The sequence below is a fragment of the Theropithecus gelada genome, chromosome 13 (assembly GCF_003255815.1).
Source record: "Theropithecus gelada isolate Dixy chromosome 13, Tgel_1.0, whole genome shotgun sequence".
Taxonomy (NCBI): Eukaryota; Metazoa; Chordata; class Mammalia; order Primates; family Cercopithecidae; genus Theropithecus; species Theropithecus gelada.
Window position 1 is genome coordinate 15,523,359 of NC_037681.1, and position 11,374 is coordinate 15,534,732.

Consider the following 11,374-nt stretch of genomic DNA (forward strand, 5'->3'; position numbering starts at 1 on the left):
GTGCACTAAGAGGCAAAATGGCGGCATTTAACTGGTATGTGACATTATAGGAAGACTTGACTGGTAAGGGAAGAACGTCTGAAGTGAGTGTGTGTACAAGTCCATAAACGCACTGTGCATGCTCCCCTCCAAGAGCTGGCAGGCCACTGCACATGCAGACAGCCCATCTCAAGGGAAGAATCAGAGAGAAGGGATGCAAGGCCCCAGAAGTGCGCCAATGTATAAAACCCTAGGTCAAAGGTCAAACCACGTACTTGATCTCTCAAGTGGCCAGCTTGGCCCTCCTCCAAGTGTACTTTACTTCCTTTCATTCCTGCCCTAAAACTTTTTAACACACTCTCACTCCTGCTCTAAAACTTGCCTCAGTTCTCACTCTGCCTTAGCCCCCCTCAGTTGAATTCTTTCTTCCGAGGAGGCAAGAATTGAGGTTGCTGCAGACCCATACAGATTCACTGCCTGTAACATTTTTACTTATATCTTTGTCAAGGACACCTATAGTTCTATCTCATCTATTTTAAAGGCTGTATGTTATAGTATTGATAAAACTTAATATTTGTATTTCCCCACTGCTAAGCTTTTTGGTTACTTCCAATTTTTGCCATCATAAACAATTCTATGCAACAGGCTCTTTTTTTTCTCATGTGGTAGTATTTTTTTTTTTTTTTTTTTTTTTTTACCTCCAAGGCAAGCTTTTGAGAAAATGTCCTAGCATGATATTTAAAAGTTTATAATCAGATATTGGGATAAAGAATCTATAAACCTTGGGGACTGATTGGATCTGGGAGATAGAGGAGGGGTCAAGTCTGGGATATACCCAGATATAAGGGACCAGATGGGGCCAGATGCGGTGGCTCACGCCTGTAATCCCAACACTTTGGGAGGCCGAGGCAGGTGGATCACTTGAAGTCAGGAGTTTGAGACCAGCCTGGCCAACATGGTGAAAATGCACCTCCGTTAAAAATACAAAACTTAGCCGGGCATGGTGGTGTGAGCCTGTAATCCCAGCTATTTGGGAAACTGAGGCAGGAGAATCACTTGAACCCGGGAGGCAGAGGTTGCAGTGAGCTGAGATCACATCACTGCATGCCAGCCTGGGAGACAGAGTGAGACTCTGACCAGATGACAAGTAGCCTAGCTTTTTTTTTTTTTTTTTTTTTTTTTTTTTTTTTTTTTTTTTTTTTTGAGACGGAGTCTCACTCAGTCACCCAGGCTGGAATGCAGTGGCGCAATCTCGGCTCACTGCAAGCTCCGCCTCCCGGGTTCATGCCATTCTCCCGCCTCAGCCTCCCAAGTAGCTGGGAGGTAGCCTAGCTTTCTACTTGAGACAAGAGGACCTAAGATAGGGTCCTACAGGCCTGGCTGCACCCCTGTGAGCACCATGGCCCTGGACAACTTAAATCCTCTGAGTCTCACTTTTCTTACTTCTAAACAGGGGTTAATAATAAAACCTCCTAGGGTTGTCATGAAGCTCAAACAAAATGAGGTGATGTACAAATGTCCTTGGTATAAAAATTGACAAATCTTACTACAGCAGCAGATGATGGAATATACAAGCCTTTTAGAAATACCAGAAACACTATGTGAATGTAAGTGACTGATATTATCATTGTGCTGCCTTATCCTTGAACCATCTTCCCAAACACTTATGGACACAGCTTGCAACAGCATAAGGCACAAGCTGTGGCCAAGAAGAGCTTTCCCTTGTGGATTTACATGAAGCCACTATCTGAACGACATTTGGAGAATCAGATTCTCTTGTTTATGCTTCTTCCAGAAATAGGCACCCTGACATGATTAGAGGTAGGTGAGAGCTTTAAGTTCCCTTCCCCACAGGCCAGGCACGGTGGCTCATGCCTGTCATCCCAGCACTATGGGAGGCTGAGGTGGGTGGATCACCTGAGGTCAACAGTTCAAGACCAGCCTGACCAACATGGTGAAACCCCATCTCTATTAAAAATACAAAAATTGGGCCAAGTACAGTGGCTCACGCCTATAATCCCAGCACTTTGGGAGGCCGAGGGAGGTGAACCACAAGGTCAGGAGTTTGAGACCAGCTTGCCCAATATGGTGAAACCCCGTCTCTACTAAAAATACAAAAATTAGCTGGGTGTGGTAGAACGTGCCTGTAGTCCCCGCTACTCGGGAGGCTGGGGCAGGAGAATTGCTTGAACCTGGGACGCGGAGGTTGCAGTGAGTCAAGATTGCACCACTGCTCTCCAGCCTGGGCGACAGACTGAGACTCTGTCTCACCAAAAAAAAAAAAAAAATTAGCTGGGCATGGTTGCTGGCACCTGTAATCCCAGCTACTCGGGAGGCTGAGGCAGGAGAATTGCTTGAACCCGGGTGGCACAAGTTGCAGTGAGCCGAGATTTCACCATTGCACTCCAGCATGGGTGACAGAGTAAGACTCCGTCTCAAAAAAAAAAGAAGAAGAAAAAGTTTTCTTCCCCACATCCTCACTGCCAGGTGACCTTTAAAATGGAAACAGGTCTTAGGATAACTCTGTCACCGCAGAAACATTTCTTAGCAAGCAGTCACAAATGCGATCACACACTACTGTTCTTATTATTTCTAATACACTTTCTGCTGATTAAGGGACCCTCCAGTGCAGGTTCTGATGGCAATATTTGAAAGCCCTTATTCCAGTCACTGCTGGATCCAGACAGATGCATTGCGCTACTCCAGGGATGCCACTCATATTACACACACATCCAACACCTGCCAAAGTTTTCTTGTGTCCATTTGATGTGTTTTGTTTCTGCAGTTAAAAAAAAAAAAAAAAAAAGAGCCCGGCGCGGTGGCTCACGCCTGTAATCCCAGCACTTTGGGAGGCCGAGGCGGGCGGATCACAAGGTCAGGACATCGAGACCACGGTGAAACCCCGTCTCTACTAAAAATACAAAAAATTAGCCGGGCGCGGTTGTGGGCGCCTGTAGTCCCAGCTACTCGGAAGGCTGAGCCAGGAGAATGGCGGGAACCCGGGAGGCGGAGCTTGCAGTGAGCCGAGATCGCGCCACTGCACTCCAGCCTGGGCGACAGGGCGAGACTCCGTCTCAAAAAAAAAAAAAAAAAGAAAAGAAAACTCACCTAACATGAGATCTACCCTCTTAGTAAATTTTTACGTGCACAATATTATTTTGTGAACTCTTATGTTGTATAGCAGATCTCTAGCACTTATTCGTAGCAGAACTGAAACATCATTCTCTTTGAATAATAACTCCCTATTTTGATAGGAACGGGGGCAGGGTCCCTGGCGAGGGCTCCACCCTCAAGCCTGGACCTGAAGCCCTAAATGAGAACAGGCATTCCTGTTTCTGAGCCTGAATGTTGCTTTTTGGCCTGTCCTGCCCCCACATCCTGTGCCCATGTAAACCTCAGACCGCAGCTGGCAGACGGAAAAGCAGCCAGACTTTGAGAGGAGAAGCAGCAACTGACAGTCAGAGAGGATGGATAGATACAGCTTAACCTCAGACGGCACGACTTTGGAGAGGAGCCTGGCTGGAGATGGCCAGGTCTCAGCAAAAGATCACCTTCCTGCACCAGCCCCTTTCCAGCTGTTCTTCTACTGAGAGCCACTTCCACTGCTTCATAAAACCTCTGCACTCACCAGTCTTTAAGTCTGTATGACCCGATTCTTCCCGGATGCCGGACAAGAAGCCGGGTACCAAGAGGTCAGAGTGTATGTCACCCCAACTCACCACTGAGCTGGTTAACACTTAGCCATCTGCTGATGGCAACCACTAAAAGAGCACTGTTTGTAATACATGCCCTCTGGGGCTCCAGAGTTTGTGGACAACTTGGTACAGGGTTCATTCCTGCCTAAAAGGGCACCCGCCCCAGCTCATGCATCTGCTCACCTGTGTACTCCCCCTCCTGCAAGGGGTTTGAGCTCAGCAAAACAAGCACCCCCACTCCCCGAAAAAAACCCACCCTACCCCACTGTCCCAAGCCCCTCGAGGGAGTCAGGAAACTTTCCTGTCTCAATTTCCTCCACCCTCAAATGGGCACTTTTGACTAGGGTGCTTCGGATGTTATCTCACTGCCCCAGAATGCAGACTGATATCTAACCTACACAAGCACACCTATTACAAGGCCTGGGTATTTTTTTTTTTTTTTTTGAGACGGAGTCTCGCTGTGTCGCCCAGGCTGGAGTGCGGTGGCGCGATCTCGGCTCACTGCAAGCTCCGCCTCCCGGGTTCACGCCATTCTCCCGCCTCAGCCTCCGAGTAGCTGGGACTACAGGCGCCCGCCACCACGCCCGGCTAGTTTTTTGTATTTTTAGTAGAGACGGGGTTTCACCATGTTAGCCAAGATGGTCTCGATCTCCTGACCTCTGATCCACCCGCCTCGGCCTCCCAAAGTGCTGGGATTACAGGTGTGAGCCACCGCGCCCGGCCGGCCTGGGTATTTTAAAGTAACTATCCATCACATAACCTGAATGATATAACCAGGAATGTGAGTAGTATTTTTAATTTTATAAACTCATTAGAATTGCCAGCTGATGTTCTATCCTTGTTCTGATATACGAAAAATGTTTTTCACATGCAGAAAAAACATTGTTGACCCGGAAGATCCCCGATGTGTCCGGTTAACGCTCACTGGCCAGATGATCGCAGTGTCTCCAGAAGAAGTAGAATTTGCCAAGCAAGCCATGTTTTCAAGGTGTGTAAATGCTTTAAAATTGATATGCCTAGAAATACACAATAATATTAAGCAGAGGTCAGGCTGTGCCATTTGATGCCTCTGATGCAATGACAGTGATTAGTCTCCACTGCCCTTCAGTGGTAATAGGACCAAGCTAGCCTGGCTGTGGAGATCACTAGCAGTGGCAGCAGAAGCCAGGTGAATGCCTCTGGAGAGCAAGCTATTCCAGGTACAATTGCTACCTACTTCCAACCTTTGACGATGCCCTGCCTTGCCGTGAAAAGAGCTGAGCCTTTCTCGTCAACACCACAAACATTTTCAAGCATCCACTCGAAACAAAGCACATTGCCTGCTGGGGATGCCAGCACAGCGTTTCGCAGTGTGGTGTTCTCACCCTTAAATCAGTAGGATGCTGACTTACATGCAGCTTTATGGACCCCACCTCCACCTGCTTACTGGATCAAACTCTCCGGAAACAAGGCTCAGAAATCTGTATTGTAAAAGGCATGCTGCAGGAAATTGATGTGCATGCTAATGTTTGAGAACCACTGCTGTAGGGGTCCACACAAGTGAGAGGGCGGCCCAGCCTGGAGTCAGAGCTTGTGCAAGCTGAGGATGGCGCACGCACACGGGGTGGCCTTTCCACAGGTGTCCATGCAGGGGCAGCCAGAAATGGAGGCTTGGAGCTGGGGTGCGGGCTGGTGCAGCGATGGAAACAGGCTAGAAGGCATTGGTCTGCAGTAGAGGGAGGGTAACACGAAGGCAAGTGTTGAGCTGGAGGGGCGAGCCACAACCCCACGGGAAGAGGAAGATCCTGCACACAGGGATGCAGCGAATAAGCAAGCCTTGTAAGGACACAGAAAAGGGCTAAAGGCACAATCGGAGAAAACTAGAATTACTGGGATTGGATATGGTCACATGAGCTCATGGCTTTCAATACTTAAAGAAACAGATGATGTGTGTGTGTGTGTGTGCACAAACGTTTTTATTTTTTATTTTTATTTTTTATTGCTAGCTTTTAAACTCAACTCTAGTTCTTGAGTTCCTCTCTTCTTTCACATGTTATTATAAGCAATGAGAAGAGGCCAGAATCTTCCCTAGATCAGTGGGTTCATTAAATTCATTTCCTATTTTCTTTTTTTTTTTTTTTTGAGACGGAGTCTCACTCAGTCGCCCAGGCTGGAGTGCAGTGGCACGATCTCGGCTCACTGCAAGCTCCGCCTCCCGGGTTCACACCATTCTCCTGCCTCAGCCTCCCAAGTAGCTGGGACTACAGGCGCCCACAACCGCGCCCGGCTAGTTTTTTTTTTTTTTGTATTTTTAGTAGAGACGAGGCTTCACCGTGTTAGCCAGGATGGTCTCGATCTCCTGACCTCGTGATCCGCCCACCTCAGCCTCCCAAAGTGCTGGGATTACAGGCGTGAGCCACCGCGCCCGGCTCATTTCCTATTTTCTTGTTTTTAATTTTTATTTTAAGTTCTGGGATACATGTGCAGAACGTACGGGTTTGTTACATAGGTATACATGTGCCACGATGGTTTGCTGTACCCGTCATCTAGGTTTTAAGCCCCCCTGCATTAGGTATGTGTCCTAATGCTTTTCATCCCCTTGCCCCCACCCCCCAACAGGCCCCAGGTGTGTGATGTTCCCCTCCCTGTGTCCGCGTGTTCTCATTGTTCAACTCCCACTTATGAGTGAGAACATGCGGTGTTTAGTTTTCTGTTCCAGTGTTAGTTTGCTGAGGATGATGGCTTCCAGCTTCATCCACGTCCCTGCAAAGGACATGAACTCATCCTTTTCTATGGCTACATAGTATTCCATGGTGTATATGTGCCACATTTTCTTTATCTAGTCTATTACTGATGGGCATTTGGGTTGGTTCCAAGTCACTATTGTAAATAGTGCTGCAATAAACATACGTGCACATGTGTCTTTATAGTAGAATGATTTATAATCCTTTGGGTATATATGCAGTAATGAGATTGCTGGGTCAAATGGTATTTCTGGTTCTAGATCCTTAAGGAATCACCACACTGGTTGAAGTAATTTACATTCCCACCAACAGTGTAAAAGCATTTCTATTTCTCCTCAGCCTCGCCAGCATCTGTTGTTTCCTGACTTTTTAATGATTGCCATTCTAGCTGCCATGAGATGGTATCTCACTGTGGTTTTGATTTGCATTTCTCTAATGACCAGTGATGATGAGCTTTGTTTCATATACTTGTTGGCTGCGTAAATGTCTTCTTTTGCTTCATGACTGAAACACCAAAAGCAATTGCAACAAAAGCCAACATTGATAAATGGGATCTAATTAAACTAAAGAGCTTCTGCACAGCAAAAGAAGCTATCATCAGAGTGAACAGGCAACCTACAGAATGGGTGAAAATGTTTTCAATCTACCCATCTGACAAAGGTCTAATATCCAGAACCGACAGGGAACTTAAACAAATTTACAAGAAAAAAACAAACAACCCCATCAAAAAGTGGGTGAAGGATGTGAACATTTCCTATTTTCCACGTAACTGTAGACAACAGCATTGCCAAGTCTGCCTACTGCTACATAATGTAGGTCCCCTTACCTCCAGCTTTCAGTAGCCTTTCTCTGCTTTTATTTTTAATTTTAGAGACAAGGTCTTTTTCTTTTGTGCAGGCTGGAGTTCAGTGGCATGATCATATTTCACTGCAGCCTTCAAGTCCTGGGCTCAAGGGACCTTCTTGCCTCAGCCTCCTGAGTAGCTGGGGCTACCCACAGGCACGACCTTTTTTGGAGGCAGAGTCTCAGTCTGTCACCCAGGCTGGAGTGCAGTGGCACGATCTCGGCTCACTGCAACCTCTGCCTCCCTGGTTCAAGTGATTCTTGTGCCTCAGCCTTCCAAGTAGCTGGGGTTACAGGTGTGCACCACCACGCCTGGCTAATTTTTGTATTTTTAGTAGAGAAGGGGTTTTGCCATGTTGTCCAGGATGGTCTCGAACTCCTGGCCTCATGTGATCCTCCCGCCTCAGCCTCTCAAAGTGTTGGGATGACAGGCGTGAACCACTCCACCCAGCCAGGCACTACCTTTTTATAAGCGCTCACTGTCGGTCTCCTCAGGGTCCTTCCAGCTTCCACCCATGGCCTGGGCCCAAAGCCAGTGCCCCATGGATTACGGATTGTTGCACCAGCACCACTTCCAGGTATCAAACTTTGTTCCAGTTATCAGTACCAAAGTAGGTTTCTTAAAACAACAAAAATCATGTTATTATCTTGGCTGCATAATATTTGGGGTGTTATGGCCTCAGATCAGCAACTTCTGTTCAAATGGATTAAGAAAATAAAACAGTTTTGGATACTGTACTTTCAACTTCCCTGTATGTTTATTATTGTTTCAAAATAAATTGTTCTTCAAAAAGATGATTGACTGGGTGTGGTGGCACACACCTATAATTCCAGCACTTTGGAAGGCTGAGGCAGAAGGATTGCTTGAGGCCAGGAGTTCAAGACCAGCCTGAGCAACATAGTGAGACTGCATCTCTACCAAAAAAAAAAATTTTTTTTTTATTAGCCAGGCATGGTGGCATGCTACTCATGAGGCTGAGGCAGGAGGATCGCTTGAGCCCAGGTGGTCAAGGCTGCAGTGAGCTGTGATCCCGCCCCTGCACTCCAGCCAGGGCAACAGAGCAAGATCCTATCTCTAAAAAAAAAAAAAATTTTTTTTAATAAATAAAGATCATCAGGCCAGGCGCGGTGGCTCAAGCCTGTAATCCCAGCACTTGGGAGGCCGAGATGGGCAGATCACGAGGTCAGGAGATCGAGACCATCCTGGCTAACATGGTGAAACCCCGTCTCTACTAAAAAATACAAAAAACTAGCCAGCGAGGTGGCGGGTGCCTGTAGTCCCAGCTACTCGGGAGGCTGAGGCAGGAGAATGGCATGAACCCGAGAGGAGGAGCTTGCAGTGAGCTGAGATCTGGCCACTGCACTGCAGCCTGGGTGACAGAGCAAGACTCTGTCTCAAAAAAAATAAATAAATGAAAATAAAATAAAATAAATAAAGATCATCAACCTATTATGCATTTGCTTTGTAATAAATGTTTTTCCCAGTTTGGACTTGGTCTTTGAATTATGTTTATAACATTTTTAGAGATAAAGGAAATTTTTATGAAGTTATAAAAGAAAGAAGTGAGCCACAGCCCCTGCCCTCAATGATACCGCAACATGTTTAGGGGTATGCATGGGGGAGAGGCAAGTCAGTCAACAGCACAAGACGGGATGTGACGTTGCCTGTCAACTCCAGCTGGCTCTCACTTGCCTTAGTAGCTCTCAGCCTGCTGCACGACTAGAAATCTTCCCATGAACAAGCTGGTTTCACAGGCTCACCATTCTGTTAACATTTCATATAGAGATGCATAAAGCCTTTCTTTGTTTCCTAATAATGGTAGCCAGCCTCCACTGAGCACTCACTCTCTGCGGGTGTTGTATATGTGGTTCATTGCCTGCTTCCCCACACCGCCCTATGAAAAGCCCCGTCAACATCACCCCACGTGACAGGTGATGAGACAGAGGCTTGAGAGTGCCGACAGCCCACTGGCGTCACGGCTCATCAGCAGTTGAACTGAGATTCACACCAAGGAGCCTGGCCCACGACTTGAGCCTCTAGCCACTGGGCTAAGGTCTACAGTCCCTGACTTCCTTTGGTGGTCCCGGGCACTGACACTCAGCTCCCTAGTTCTGCCTCTGAGCAGCTGTCAGCCCAAATGAGGCCTGGAGTCTGGAGGTCCTATGACTTGGCCCAGCGTGCACTCCTCTGATAAGAGCAGCTTTACTGTGGTCTCTCTTTATTCCTACAGGCACCCAGGGATGAGGAAGTGGCCTCGTCAATATGAATGGTTCTTTATGAAGATGAGGATAGAACATATCTGGCTTCTGAAATGGTATGGAGGCATATCCAATATTTCAAAGGAGGAATATTTCAAAGCAGTTCCCAGAAAGGCCTGATGGAGTAAGAAGAAAGTCCTTGGTGTTTGCACTTAAATAAAAACCTTTTCAGTGATGCAGCCAGACAGCCATTGACCACTGTCTCTTTGTTGAAGGGTTCGTAGCAGCCCTGCCATCCCTGCAGCAGAATGAGAGAGGGCGAACAGGGAACTCTGTGCTAGATTTGAGATTAAAGTGGTCATTTGCAGATCTCCAACTCACACGGATACTTCACGTAGATAGTCTTTATTCCATTGTATTCAGTCCAGACTCACCTATTCAGAAATCATATAATAGCTGGTGGTCAAAATGACGTTTTGAGATCATTGTTGTTTCACTCTTTAAGAAAAGACAATGCCTGTACCTACAACGTGATTGCTTTGTATTGTCAGAGTGTCTTTGTTGCTTGCTGTGCCAAACGCAGTCTTGCTTCTAAGCTCATCGTGACCACAAAGGAGCTGACTGTGCATCACGCAGCCACAATATTGTTTTTAGGGTGAGGGTGGAGGACTGTGTGTCCGTGGATTACGCCTTCTGCTGGTGGATTGCAGATGCATTATTAGGTTATATTGGCTAGAAGGTACTGGTCACTTATGCAACGTTTTTCCCACCATGACATGAAAGCAGTGTAAGAACACAGGATGCTTTGTGCACAGCCCTTCTCTATGTAAGCAGCCATGGCAGTGCGTTAAAGAGAAAGGAGCAGCTTTGACATGAAGCTCCCCAGATCCCTGCTGCTCATACCTCTGGCAAGGGTTCCCCTCTCTCATGCATGAACAGGGGCATCCAAAATAAGAAGCTCCCCATTCTGTGGTGGAGAAAGCGGAGAGGGGAGAGGGTGAAGCTGGGAAAGTAAAGACAGCATGTTACAGAAGGAAGAAAGGAAGCCAGTAACTGAGGACCCACTGCCTGCCCAGCCCTGGGCCAGGCCCTCAGCAGAAGCCATCTCATTTAAGCCCTGCAACCAATGAGCTGCACGTCATCATTGGCTCTTACAGACAAGAAAACTAGACTCAGAGAGGCTGAGTCCACATCCCAGACAGCTCACTGCAGACACGGGTGGAGTGGCTCCTAGAAAACGTCCAGTTTTAACAACAAAAGAGTTATTGAAATGCACGGGTAGAAATTGAACCAGGAAAATCAGTGAAGTGATTGTAAAAAAGAAGGACTAGCTTGCCTGGAGATGATGTTTCTTGCTTTTGGGGGGAAAAAAAAAGTCTCTGAAATTTGATTCTTACTATAGATTTAAAATTTTGTACATATTATATGTAGGAGCTCCTAGTGTTTTCAAGAAATTAGACTGTACCTGTGTACACTTCTAAGGCCTACATGGACCTATGTGTATATATCTAAGACCTCTGATCGTTAAAACCTATAAAGGGTTGAGCTGTCTCAAGTTTTCTGTCTTCCTGTAATGGCTATAAACTTTCTTTGGTAGGTTAGGGAGGTTGTATAACATAAAAAACACATCACTATATATAGGAAATATGCATTTTTCAAGTAAATAAAAGTGTTATTAATGATTATAAACTTTTGCTTAACAAAACACATGATGAGAGTTTGAGTTGTCAAAATATATATATATTTATATATATATTTTTTTTTTCTTTCTTTCTTTCTTTTTTTTTTTTTTTGAGACAGAATCTCGCTCTATCACCCAGGCTGGAGTGCAGTGGCTGGATCTCAGCTCACTGCAAGCTCCGCCTCCCGGGTTCACGCCATTCTCCTGCCTCAGCCTCTCGAGTAGCTGGGACTACAGGCCCCGCCACCTCGCCC

The 11,374-nt window shown here is 46.5% G+C and overlaps 1 protein-coding gene across 1 annotated transcript in view; it reads left to right on the forward strand.

The window, feature by feature from the left end:
- The window catches only part of CREG2 (cellular repressor of E1A stimulated genes 2), a 39,259-nt gene extending 28,458 nt beyond the window's left edge, over positions 1-10,801 (forward strand). Inside the window, exons 3-4 of the mRNA XM_025354400.1 lie at positions 4,549-4,662; positions 9,472-10,801. Of these exons, the coding sequence (XP_025210185.1) occupies positions 4,549-4,662; positions 9,472-9,619 (262 nt within the window). The 3' untranslated portion in view covers positions 9,620-10,801. The remainder of the gene's footprint in view (positions 1-4,548; positions 4,663-9,471) is intronic.
- Positions 10,802-11,374: the final 573 nt, after the last annotated feature.